The 14,271-nt window shown below is 41.8% G+C and overlaps 1 protein-coding gene across 4 annotated transcripts in view; it reads left to right on the forward strand.

The window, feature by feature from the left end:
- The first annotated feature begins 8,874 nt into the window (after positions 1-8,874).
- Cfap97 (cilia and flagella associated protein 97) overlaps positions 8,875-14,271 on the forward strand; it is a 30,231-nt gene continuing 24,834 nt past the window's right edge. For 2 of the 4 annotated variants that reach the window (XM_013352043.2, XM_005362579.2), the window contains exon 1: positions 8,875-9,354. In XM_013352043.2, coding sequence (XP_013207497.2) covers positions 8,945-9,354 — 410 coding nt within the window. In that variant the 5' untranslated portion in view covers positions 8,875-8,944. The other 2 variants (XM_013352044.2, XM_013352045.1) reach the window with 2 other exon arrangements.

Consider the following 14,271-nt stretch of genomic DNA (forward strand, 5'->3'; position numbering starts at 1 on the left):
TTGTAAGGCCAAATCCGGTTCAGTCATTTCCTGCCATCATAGAGGAAATTCCTTCCCAGAGCAATTAAAGAACCTAATGCCTATTTTTAAAAAGCTGTACTCCTTTGGATAACAAAACAGCTATAGAAAAGAAAATCAAAAATTCAGGAGAAACCATAAAGCAAGTATTTTGGCCAACTTCCATAAATGAACAAAGGCCAAAATTAAAACTTATGAATAAATGATGTTATCATTGAAGATCTGGTAGACACAGATGCAGATGCAATAACAATTTCGTCAGAATCTTGACTAGGTGCCAATCGGGATAACTGGCTCTTCAGGATGTAAATGTTCAGTTCAGTTTTTAGGAGTTGGAACTTTATCTCAGGTAAAGCAGAGCATGAGATGGGTTGGATTTATAGGCCGGAAGGACAGATAGAAATATTACAGCCATAAGTGGCTAACATAGCAATGAATTTATGTGGCCACGATTTGTTACAGCAATGGAATACTCAGATTAACATTCCCCCAATCTTAGAAACAAACCATAAATAACATATGTTTCTGGGGGAAAATATTACAAGATATTATAAAGAACAATCAATTGTACAAGAACAGAGAGCAAGAGCTGCTGATATTTCAAAGGCACCAAGAGCCCTACCTTTAAAATGGTTGACAGACAAACCTGTATGGGTTAAGTAATGGCCTTTAACAATAGAGAAACTGCAGGCTTTGGAACAGCTGGTACAGGAGCAACTTGATGCTCAGCATATTGAAGAACCAACCAGCCCTTGGAATTCTCCTATATTTGTTGTTAAAAAGAAATCTGGAAAATGAAGAATGGCAAAAGATTTAAAAGCTGTTAATAAGGTGATTCAGCCAATGAGCTCTACAGTGTGGGATTCCTTTGCCTTCTCTATTTCCTAAATGATGGCCTCTTATAGTTATTGATTTAAAAGATTGTTTCTTCACTATACCTTTACAAGAAAAGGACAGAGAAAAAATTGCCTTCACAGTGCCTACTTGTAATAATTCTCAGCCTGCTAGGAGATATCAGGAAGATTCTCTCACAGGGAATGTTAAATAGCCCCACCCTGTGCCAATATTTTCTAAGTCAGCAATTTCCTGAATCTGTAGTTTACTGTGACATGGACAATATTTTGCTATCTGATTCAAATGTAGATACTTTAGATAAAGGCTAGACAGTGGTGGCACATACTTTTAATCCCAGCAGCCACACTAGTTGGCCATAGAAGCCAGGAGGTGGTGGTGCATGCCTTTAAGCATAGTACAGCACTAGAGAGGAATATAAAACAGGAAACAGGTCTCACTCTCAGTCTCAATATGAGGATTTATGAAGGCAGGATCACTTTTTTTTTCAGTCTGAAGGTTTCATAGAGGTAAGAGCTCTCTAGTGACTTGGCTGCTTTGCTTTGCCGATCTGATTTTCAGATATAGGTTAAACCCCTATATCTGCCTCTGGATTTTTATTACTTGCGTTACAGATTTCACATGGGAGATGAAGTCAGAGACTTAAAATAACCCCTAACATTTAATTCTAATAGACTAGTATATACGTGAATTATTTTAGGCAACTATTTAAAAACAAATGTGTTTCTCATTTTTGAAAGCTTTTAAAAAGATTTTTAAAATTTATTTATTTTGCTTGCATGTGTGTTTGTGCTCCCTGTGCTTGCAGTGCTCAGAGCAAGAAGAGAACACAGTTCCCCCAGAACTGAAGTGTAGGAATTGCTGTGAGCCACCATGTAGATGCTGGAAACTGAAATCATCTTTTTTTTTTAATATTTATTTATTATGTGTACAATACTCTGTGTGTATGTCTGCAGGCCAGAAGAGGGCACCAGACGTCATTACAGATGGTTGTGAGCCACCATGTGGTTGCCGGGAATTGAACTCAGGACCTTTGGAAGAGCAGGCAATGCTCTTAACCACTGAGCCATCTCTCCAGACCCAAGATGCTGGAAACTGAACTTGGCTCCTCTTTAACATCCCTAAGTGTTCTTAACCACTGAGCTATCTCTCCAGTCCCAAGCTTTTTGCTTTTTAATGCTAACTGATGTTCATGGGACATTGTGCCTTGTGCCACATGACTAAGGTGAGAAGTACTAGGTATATCATCACCAATCCCACAGATACTGCTGATAATGGCAAACGGGGAGATGGAGGCACCAGAGATAATTAACTAACTTGCTCACATTAACTAACTTGCTCACTCATTAGAGCTAGGATTTGGCGTCACCCCACATGGGGATAACTTCCGTTTGTACACTGACCCTCTTTACCACAGCATCTCTGAAGAACTCAGTGATTTTAGCATCTCATGATACAAAGGAGCAAAAACTGGGTATAATAAGTCCATGGGTCTAAGACTAGTGTGCTATGCTTTAAAATGTCCAATTTCATTGCTTTGTGAGAACAGCAGCACCTTTGCTGCCCTGCCGTGGGCTGAGTGAGTATATAGTAAGGGGAACACTGGCCTAACATTTCCTGCATTTCCGTTAAGTACATGGTTCCCAAGAGTAATGCAAGGCTAGAGATATGTAAAGCCACAGTCAGAAAACAAAGCACACACTCTCTTCCTGCTAGGCTAGCACTGATGCTTCATACTTCTTAAGTAGAGCTAAGTCTCTAGTCTGTGTAGGGTTGAAGGATCACCGAGGTGAGGCAAGACAAAAGGATAGAAAATGGCTGACATCAGAATGCACTGAGGAGAAAGAGGCACAAAATCAGATTTTAAATTAGAGTTGAAATGTCCCTTTTCAGGTAGTCACTGTTGAGCTCTAACAGTTCTCTCAAAACAGTTTAGTATATATTTTATTTTATGTGTGTGTGGGGGGGGGCTGAGTGTAAGTATGTGCACCGTGTATGTACTCTTGCCCACAGAGGCAAGAGTTCAGAGAAGTGCATCGGGCCCCTGGAATTTGAGCCACCCTAAGTAGGTACTGGGCACCAAACCCGAGTCTTCTGGAAGAGCAGCAAGTTCTCTGAACTGCTGGGCCACCTCTCCAGCCCCAAGAGAAAAGTAAGAAATAATATCTTATATTTTTTTTTTGCTAGTGTATTCTGACAGGCTATAATCAAATGCACCATAAGGCTATCTGCATCACCTTGTAGAAATCTAAGATGGGAATGGCTTCTGGCTGAACTCCCAAGGGTAAATGAACATAAGGAGGAACTGGCAATTTTTAAATGCCAGACAAAGCAGGTGTACACCACTGATCTTTGACTAAGAATGAATTAGTAATGTTTATAGGATATGAGCCTCTGAATAAAATTTTAAAATATATGTAAATTATAGTGAGTGGGGTTCCATATTAGTAAGTAAAAACAGTCATATCAGAAACTTATGCAAAGTCAGAAAGTTAGAGATTTTGGAACAGTCAGCCCTGAATGAGATGTCTCCATCAAATCCCTCCCCTCAGGGCTAAGGGAACACTCTCAGAAGTGAGACAGAAAGAGCAGAGGGGATGGAGAACACTGAGAAAGCAAGGCCCCTAATCAACATGAGCAAAGCTCACATGAACTCACAGAGACTGAAGCGGCAAGCACAGCGCCTGCACAGGCCGGCACCAGGTCCTCTGTGTAGGCATTATGGCTTCCAGTTAGTGGGTCTTTGATTCTTGTCTTCTCTCGGGCTCTTTTCTTTCCATTTGTTTGTCTTGTCCAACTTAGATGTGAGAGTTTTTATCTGATTGTATTTTATTTTGTTGTATGTTACTATTATCTCTTAGAAGCCTATTCTTTTCTAATGAGAGACAGAAAAGGAATGAATGGATCTGGATGGGAGGGAAGGCAGGGAGGAACTAGGAAGAGCAGAGGTAAAGAAAACTGTAATTGGGATATATTATGTGAGAAAAGAATCTATTTTAAATAAAAGGGATAAAAAGAAAACTTACCCAAAGTCATTAATCTTTAAAAAGAAACAGATTTTAAATTACTGAATGTTAGATCAGCTTATATCTGGGCAAATCATTATCAAGGTATATCACAAAGCTGGGCACATTTCCTATTGACCTGAAGTCAGGGATTATGATATCAGCTCTCATTGCATTGTGAATTACCTCCAAGTAAGTCACCTATTTCTCGATTTTGTGGGTCAGATGTGTGGGCTGGTATCAGCGGCAGACCCTGCTCTTCCAGGCTGGGTCTGTAGTGGAGAGGTAGCCAAGTGGCACACAGCCTAGAAGACCATGTGTTCTTACCTCCAAGAGGTTAGCTTGGGCTTCTTTGTGACAGTGTCAGGATTCAAATTTGCTGTTTTTTTTTTTTAAGCTGTTGCTGTGTTACATTTGCCCCCTTTGGTGCCCTCAGGAGAAAATGGGGAACAGTATGCATGGGGATTTCCTGTTTTATGTATATTTGTATGAAAATGTGTTGGGGGTGCCATTAAGTGGCTAGGAGACTCTGGATCCTGTAGTGCTGGAGATAGAGGCCATTGTAAGCACTAGCTGTGAGTTCTGGGAACTGAATTCAGGCCTTCTGACAAATGCTTCTAACCACAGAGACATCCCACCACCACCACTCCTGCGCCCTTAACGATGTTTAAAAGCATGGCTCTTTGGTTAGCCTTTTAATGACCTACCACTATTTGGCAGAATACATTAATCAGTTTTCGGTGGATCATCCGGCTAGTTGTTACTAAAAATATATTAAGTTCCCATTTCTGGCCCTAGGGATGTAGAATCCTTAGAATCTGCTCCCTTCCATTGGGTGGGACAGCATCAGAGGGCACAGAGAACTGATATTTATGTCTGCTTGTTGTGAAGTTGATAATAGACCCTATCCATAAAAATTTTTACTAATACACTAAAATTTTCAGTTATAAAACCTAAAACTAAATGCCAGGCATTCTAGCAGACACCTTTAATCACAGCACTCAGGAGCCAGAGGCAGGTGGATTGCCATGAGTTTTGAGGCCAGCAGGGTCTACAGAGGGAGTTTCAGGACAGCCAGGGCTATATAGAGAAACCCTTTCTTGAAAAATCAAAACAAAAACAAACAAAAACAAAAAGTAAATTCAACTGGACTTTTATATCTAATATTAGTGATCAGCAAGTTACAAGCTAAGACTATTCAATAACTTTTTTTTTCAAGACAGTGTTTCTCTGTGTAACAGTACTGGTTGTCCTGGAACTTGCTCTGTTGACCAGGTTAGCTTCAAACTCACAGAGATCTTCCTGCCTCTGCCACCTCAGTACTGGAATTAAAGGCATGCACCACCACTGCTCGGCTGATTATTTGGTAACTTATGACCCCCAAATGCATAGAGGTTAGTTAAGCTTTTTGAATTCTGTATTTGTTGGGGGTAGAGAAAAATTGATCACTATGGTCTGCATGTTTAAGTTTCCCTCTAAATTCCTATGTTGAAACCTAATCACCAGGATTGGCTAATAGGTGTGACTAATAGTTATGAAAATAGTTACGGCATATACATGACCTGTATGGATGATGTTAGAGCCTCTTAAAAGCAGAAGGCTGTAGAGATGGTTCTGACTTCTCTTCCAGGGGACCAGGATGAGATTTTCACCACCCACATAGCTCATAACCATCTGTAACACCAGCCTATGGGCTTCCAGCACTTTCTGGCTTCCTTAGGCATGGCACCCAGGCAAAAAAACCCATACACAGAAAATATAAAGGCTAAAAAATGTTCTAAGGGGGCTATGAACCAGGTGGTGGGGCAAGCCTGTAATCCTAGACTTAGAGGAGGATCAAGAGTTCAAGGCCATCCTCAGCTACTTGGTGAGTTTGAAGACAGCCTGAGTTCCAGGAAACCCTGTCTCAAAAAGGCAAGACAGCTGCCTTGACTCTTACACCAAGTGATGGATCATATAGAAGGAGCCACCTCTGAACCAGGAGTTAAGACTACACCAACAGAACACTTATCTGCTGGCACCGTGGCCTCTGACTTTCCTTCCTCCAAAACTGTGAAAGAGGAGTTACTCACTCTACAGAACTTGTTGCAACAGCCGGAGGGACAAACACCAGTGATGAGCCAAGACTTAAAAAAAAAAAAAAAAAGATTCAGTCTCTGCATCATTATCAAACCAGATGTTTTCATTGTAAAATACACAAAACAGAAAATTCACCATCATAACCATTTTCACACCGTGTAGTAGTAAATACCTTCATATTGTGACTCATTACTATCCATGTCCAGAACTTTTCCTATCAGCCAGCCTGTGTAGACTCTGCCATCAAACACTTTGCCATTCCCCCACCCCACAGCCCCGCCACACTCATTGTTTAATTCCCGTGGATTTGACTGTACTAAGCCTCATAGAAATGGAATCATTGGTCCTTTCTGACTAGCTTATATCATTTAGCATCGTATCTTTAAACTTCACATCAGAGCATGTATTAGGGTTCCGTTCTTTCTTGTGGCTGGATAATATCCCGTCTACATTTTGAGCATTGTGAATAATAATGTTTATGAATCTGGAGGTACAAATATCTGAGATGCTGCTTTGAATTCTTTTGGGCATATATCCTGAAATGGAATTGCTAGATCATACAATTCTATTTAATATTTTCAAAGAAATGAATAGAATTTCCTATTTTGCTGTTTTCCACATCAACTGTGCAAAAGGCTACCTTTTTTTTTTTTCAGTCTTTGCCATCTTGTTATTTTGGTTTTTACAAGTCTTTTTTTTTATTTATTATGTATACAGTATTCTGCCTGCATGCCAGAAGAGGGCACCAGATCTCATTATAGATGGTCATAAAACCATGTGTTGTGGGAATTGGAACCCAGGACCTCTAAAAGAGTAGCCAGTGTTCTTAACCACTGAGCCATCTCTCTAGCCCCCCAAAATATGTATTTTTTTATAACTATCCTAGTAGGGCTAAAACGTACGTTGTCTGTTTTATATGTTTGATGAGTGGGTACAGCAGTGTGACGGTGAAGTTGTAGAGGTTAATGAGTAGTAGCCAGTTCTGTCCTTCCACTGTGGAATCTGGAAATCAAATTCAGGCTGTCAGGTTTGCTTTGGAAATATTTTTACCAACATAACCATCTTCTTGCCCCTGGATGTTTTATTGTATAGGATCTACTTTTGATCGTCCGAAAAACATGTCTACCCACCAGGTACAACTTCCTAAGCCTTCACTGATTTTGACTTGCATTCCTTTAATGCATAGTGTCTATGTAACTACTTTTTCATTGCTGTGACAAAACACCATGACCAAGGCAACTTATCAAATGAAGCGTTTAATTAGGTTTCCAGTTTCAGAGGGTTTAGAGTCCATGATGGCCGAGCAGAGGCACAGCTAGAGCAGCTGAGAGCTCTTTCAGGATCCAAGAGGCAGAGAAGCACACTGGGAAATGGCCCAAGTCTTTTGAGACCTCAAAGCTCACCCTGAGGGCCACACCTCCAACAAGGTCATACCTCCTAAGCCTTCCCAAATAGTTCTGCCAACAGGGGACTTAAGTATTCAAATATGAGCCCATAGAAGCCTTTCTCACTAAACCATCACACTTAGTGAAGTCCCCGTGTTCTCCTTCCTGTGCTGTTGGCTATTTCTATTTCCTTTGGAGAAAAGGCTGCTCAAATACTTTGTGTCTACCCTGTAAATCAGTGCCAAAGTATCTCCATGAAATAAAATTAAGTGAAATCCTTTCTTTTAGTCAACAAAATGGAAAAAAAAAATGTTTCTCTTTCTTAGTCATCAGGACCAAGAAACTATGAAAATTCATTGTTCAAAATAAGAGTTCTTTCTTGAGCGTGCTGGCTCTGATGGTGACCATACACACATATCTGCCTAGAAACACCTAGGGAATTATCAGAGCTCGCATCTGTGTGTGCCTGTGAGGGTGTGTCTGTGAGGTGTGTCCAGAGACATCAGGTGGGCTCTGATCTCACCAATGGCCTGATGCTTGGTGGATTCACAATATGTTGCCATTATTAGCAGGCGCTGAAAGAGAGGAGGTGGGGCCTAGGTGGATGGAGGTCGGGTCTCTAGAGTTAGACCTTGCCCTAGGCTCTTCCTGTAGGGCAGATTCTCCAGCTGCACAGTTACAGGAACTGCCCCACGGTGCCATGGAGGACAGAAGCCTCTCAAAATGTGAGTCGAACACCCACCTCTTTCTTCATTGTGTTAGGTATGTTAAGTCGGGGTTTGTTTTTTTGTAGTTGCGTATGAGTGCTCTCAGAGAGCATGACAAGCTGCTACAAAGTTAGAGGTATAAAAACAACTCAGATTTCTTTGGATTAGGGTTGTGGAGGTCAGAAGTCTAAAATCAAGGCAGATTTGAGTTCTTTCAGGATAGAAACCATTTCCTCCTTCTCTTTGGCTTTCCGGAGCTGCATGCATTCCTTGGCTCACTGACTCCTCCCCACATCACACAACCCTTCTATGGCACAAATCCTATAACAGAATGGAAGTTCAACAACAAGAAATCAAGGCACTCAATAGTCTGTAGAGAACGTTTTTAGATTGCAGAACGTGCACCTCCATCATCAGTTGAAGGGCCTTACTTTTCCTTGGGGGGGGAGGTTTGAGACAGGGTTTCTTTGTACCTTTGGAACCTGTCCAGGAATTAGCTCTTGTAGACCAGGCTGGCCTCGAACTCATACAGAGATCTGCCTGCCTCTGCCTCCCAGTGCTGGGATTAAAGGCATGCGCCACCATTGTCAGACTCCATTCTTAGGTTGTCTGCCCCTGGTGCACATTAACTTTGCTTGAATTGCATTATTTTTTTCTTTGACACTGGTCTCACAATAAAGCCCTGGCTGACCTGGAAGTCGCTAGGTAGTCCAGGCTGGCCTTGATTCCTTTCCCATTTCTCCTGAGATTAAAGGCATGCGCCACCACGACTGGTTTGTGTGAACAGAGCTTTGCTGAAATAAAATACCACAAAGACACAGTCGCCCTCTACTTTTATTATTGTCGTCTTGTTACAGAAGTACAAGATTACAGCGATTCTTTGTAGGAAATCGTCGGGATGTCTAGACCTACCGCTGCGTCGTGGGTAAGCGAACCGATGATGCCCTGGACAGACGGGAAGCCTTGGTTGGCTTCTTCCCACACGCGTGCCAGTCCTCGCGAGGCCCCGCCGAGAAGTTGTCGCTCCTGCTGCGAGGGCCTGATCTCTGTAACGAGGTCTCCGGGATCTACCGACGCCTGGAGCGAGGCCGGGACCCTCTTCAGCAGAGACTCGGCTCCCCAACCTCCCCGCCTTTCCTCTTCCGCTCACTCGGTCCCCGGAAGCTCCCGCCGGCGCTCACGCACGCGCGCACTTCGGTTAGGCTCCGAGGAGGGAGAACGGTGGAGGCGTGGCAGCGCGTGCGCAGGGCAAGTGAGGACCGGAACGCCCGTCTCGGCGCGAGAGTCTGTAGCGGTCGCAGTTCCCAGGTGAGCGGCTCGCGGGCTTCCGCATCCGGTCGGTCCGCAGCGGGCGGGCCACCGTCCCTCCCCAGCGATCGGGGTCCGTTTCCCCGGTTCGGAGCCCGACCCGACGGAGGCGAGCACCCGGGGTGGGTACCACCGCGCCTCCGCGGGAGGTCGCAGGCTGTCCTCAGCACTCGGCGCCGCCACCCAGGCCTCGCCAGCCCCGCGGGCGGCGTGGTAACCGCTACAGGAACGGCGGGCGGGGGCACCAGCCCTCCTCCCGTGGAAACGGTAGCCCGGCCCGCCGGACGCGGGAGGTGGCGTGGTGGCGGGGTCCGAGCCCCCCTCAGCTGTGGCCACTGCTGCCCCTCTGTGGGTTCTTGAACCCGAACCCACAGACTTTTGACTTCTACGTCCCAGAGTCTGGAGAGGGTACTTAATGGGGTCGTGGACAAAGCCTCAAATTCTTGAAAAACAGGTGTACAGTTTGAGCCAAGATTTTTGCAAACCCAAATTGGGGCCCTGTAATATATATCTCAACAGATGAGGACTATCACAAATGTGCAAAATGACATCTTTTAATTCCAGGTTATTTATGTATCTGGTGTATTGTGGAAGCACTGTTTTTTGGGTTTTTTTTTTTTTTTTTTGGTTGGGGTTTTTTTTTTTTTTTTTGCTTTTTGAGACAAGATTTCTCTGCACAACAGCCCTAGCTGTTCTGGAGCTAGCGCTGTTGACTAGGCTGGCCTCTAACTCACAGATCCAGTGAAAGCATTATTTCTATTTCTAGCTCTGTGTGAGTCAGTGTCCAAGAAACTTCCAGGTAGTTTTGACAGACACCTGTATGGATCCACCAGAGGGTTATAATGGTCGACGAACTGTCAAAATCCTTTCCTGGTGTGTTGTAAGATAATCTTAACTATCCTGTAAGACCATCATTGTAAACTGAAGTGCAGCAACTTTGATGTAAATTTTAGCAGAAGAACTGCTAACGGGTGAGACTGTCATATAAGTTTTCCTGGAAGTTAAGTCAAGTCACCGGCTGCTCTTACCAGAAACACAGTGTAAACACCACCTCAGAAATATCACGTGCACTATGAAGTGGGCCACCTCTTAACAAGAAAATTATCAAGTAAGCTAAAAAGCTGGTAGTTTGATTTGCTTTGCATAGGAAGCAAGGAGCAAGAACCTGGGCTGAGTCTTAAGTCTCTAGACTCCTTTGTGGGATAGACATTCTCTAAATGTTTGCCTAATTTTTGTAGATCTTTTTTAGACATTGGGAATGTAAAGGTGAACAAGACATCAGGAACTCCTGGTCTGGTAAGAATGGTACCACCTCCTCCTCACCCCATCCCCTCTTCTTTACATGTTTCAGGGGCCATTGGTCTCTAGCGCCAGAGCTCAAGTGATCTCTTAATTCAGCCTCGCTGGTAGTTGGCATGATAAGGAGACTACTGTAGGCAAAGTTTTTGACAAATCTTTTGTTATCTTCTCGTTCTGCTGTTGGGCCCTGGAAATTAATGGAAAAGCCAGCTTGTGTGTAGAGACCCAAAGGACAACTTCAGGTGCTGTTCACACAGAGGAATTTTAGAGCAGAACCTAAGTAGCATGATTTCTCATTGATCTTAATAAGAAAAACCCAGAGTCAGATATCGGGGTAAATGCTGAAAGATCAGAGAAGAAGCCAGCCACTAGAGTTCTTACCTCCACAGAATCCTCAGAACCAAAGAGGCAAATCCTGTCTCTACAGATGTTCAGAACCAAAGAGGCAAATCCTGTCTCTACAGATGTTCAGACTGAATGAAATGCACTTCCTCTCCTGCCTTCTATTGCTCTCCTCCCAGCCACATCCCTTTCTGTCCACCTTCCCAGCACTGCCTGTGTAAAGGTGTGTGGCACTGCCTGGCCTCTACAGATAACTAGTGGCTAGCTCTGTACTCTGATCTTCAGGCAAGTTTTATTTGTTAGATTACAAACAAAACCACCACAACCACACCATCGCATGATGAAACTGAAGAGGAGGGGCCCAAGGTTATTAAAAAACCAGCTTAGTTTATCCAGTTACTATACAAGAAGGACCACCAGATGATAGCCATTCTCAAGGCTATGCAGAAGTTTTCTATGAAGGAAACCTATCATCTCTCCCTGTACCTCTCTATTTACCCTCCAAAATCTCTATGGTAATTCTAGTTAGCCAGTCGTGGACTCCGCCCATGATTCAAGGTTTAACTTTATTAGCAGTTTTGGATTGTCAGTGCGAACAAATATCCCATAACAAAGCTTTAAGCCTGGCATGCCTGACTCAGTTTATCCTTTTTCACACACTAAGCATATTTCCTCTTATTATTGTACCTACACTGTAGTCATTATAGCAGTGGGAAATGTTAAAAATCCAGTGGAATCTCTTCTAGCAGGTCAACTTATGATTTGTCTCCTCAACTTCGTATTTAAAATATGTACATGTTATTCTTCCAGTACAGGTAACTGTATATGTATTTTTTCATTTATATATACTAACTACAGGTAACTATATATGTATTTTTCATATATATATACATATATATATTACCAGTTCTACAAACTTTGCAAGTAAATTACGTAGTAAATGTTGAAGTTGTAATGGGAAAGCTGTCTGAGGCAGTACATAAACCCATGAATAGAACTGTGTTCCAGTAAAACCGTCTGCATAAATATAACAAGCCAGAGTTGGTCCTGAGTAGTAGTTTGCTGGCCTGGGATCTAAATAGTTAATGAAATAATAATTTTACCGTATGCAGTTTTTAGTGTATTACAAGTAATTCTGTGATTACGCCCATTTCTACTTTTTATGTTTTTATCTTTATAAGCATCTGCAAATGAAGTTGTGATTCAAAGAGTTTATGGCTCATTTATGTCTCTGAACAAATTGTCAAATGTCTTTTTAGAACCTTTTCAGGTGCTAGAGAGATGGCTCAGTGGTTAACAGCCTGCATTGCTCTTCCAGAACTACGTGGTGCATCTCACAGCAGCCTGTAACTCTAGTTATAGGTCGATACACTCAGACGCACCCTATGGGACTTCACAGGTACTGCACTCAGGTATACATGTGCGCATATACAGACACATGCACAAGCACACACACCATGTTTTGCTGTTTGTATGGCTATCCTGGGTGTCTCTGTGCCTTATACAAAGACTCTAGACAACAACTCTGTACCTCAGGTCATAGACATCATATTTGTAGTAAAGAAAACATTAAATCTCTAATCTTAAATATCAAGTCATTGAAATTTATTTAAAATACTTGGTGGGACTTCACCTGACTTCTACTACAAGAACTACTATTCATAAAGTTAGTTTAAAGCAGCAATCGATATTTTTGTACTGATAAGTTTAAATCTTTCTGAATAGAAAAGTCTCCATTCCTTTGCCCTTGATTCCATGCTTCCTTTGTTAAAGTGACCCTGGAATATTTACCTTGTTTCGGGAGGACAAGATGTGAGTGTCCTATTACTTAGGTTATAAAATATCAAAATTGCAAATTCCTGATGAAAAATATATCCAAAAAAATAATGTATAGCTAAAGCATATAATCTACATTTGCTGAAATTTTTTGATAAGGAATAAAGGGGATTCATACCTTTATCTTTTAAAAATCAAATTTTAATTTTATAAATTATTTGAGAACAGAGTTTGATGTCTATACAGATAAGTAGAGAGCTAAAACTGCCCTCGATATGTGAGGGGTTCTGCTGGGCATCAAGATCTCTACCTCTAACCTTCACTTTCAGTCCTCCTCTGACAGTTTGAATTGTTAATTCCTAAAGGAGACATTACTCTACACTCACATCTTGAAACTAGGGTCTTGAATTTTATCAACTATAAATTTTGTAGCATGATGCTTTTTAATGGTCTTCACTTCTGTTTGGATCTAGGTTTGTGCTAGACTTTTGCTGATTTGTACTTCTATTAATCTTTACTTAGGTTATAAAATATCAAAATTTCCTGGACATTATATGTGACATTTGTGAACCTGCTTATCACCATAATTTAACTTATATTTCATGTTTAAGTATTTCAAATACCTAACAAGTTACAGTTATAAATCTAGCCAAGGAAATCATTCTAAACACTTACACATTGCTTATAAAATTACAGATTTATGGGCTGGAGAGATAACTCAGTGGTTAAGAGCACTGATAGTTCTTCCAGAGGACCTGAGTTCAATTCCCAGCAACTACATGGTGGCTCACAACCATCTGTAATGAGATCAGGCGCCCTCTTCTGGCCTGCAGGCATACAGGGAGGCAGAATGCTGCATACGTAATAAATAAATAAATAAATAAAATCTTTTAAAAAAAGAAAAAAGATGAAATATTTTAAAAATTACAGATTTAACAATCAGATTCCCTAAAGCATTTAAACATAGGTTACAGTCAACATTTTACAAGTCTAAGGGCAGGAAGTGTAGCTCAGTGGCAGAGAGCTTATCTAGCATGTCTAGGACCTCAGGTTTAATCCTCAACACTGAAAATTGTAAATAAGTAAATGAATTAAAATTTATGACTAGCTGGGCATGGTTGCACATGCCTTTAATCCCTTTTTCCTGAGGCCGAAGTAAACTAGTCTCTGAGTTTGGGACCAGCCTGGTCCACATAGCAAGTTCAGACCAGGCAAGGCCACAGAGTGAGACTGTGCCTCAACAAAGCAAAAAAACAAAATTTATTTCTAATATATAAGAAGACTTCTAAACAGGAGAAGTTACTCTTCTAATAAAATGTGTGAATACACATACTTACTTTGACATTGTTAATGATAGAAATTTTATTACTTCTTAAATTATTTTCATACTTTTTTGTTGTTTCTCTGTGGCTGTCCTGGAACTCACTTTATAGACCAGGCTGGCCTCGAACTCACAGAGATCTACCTGCCTCTGCCTCTCAAGTGTTTGGATTAAAGACA

The sequence above is a fragment of the Microtus ochrogaster genome, linkage group LG7_11 (assembly GCF_000317375.1).
Source record: "Microtus ochrogaster isolate Prairie Vole_2 linkage group LG7_11, MicOch1.0, whole genome shotgun sequence".
NCBI classification, from domain to species: Eukaryota; Metazoa; Chordata; class Mammalia; order Rodentia; family Cricetidae; genus Microtus; species Microtus ochrogaster.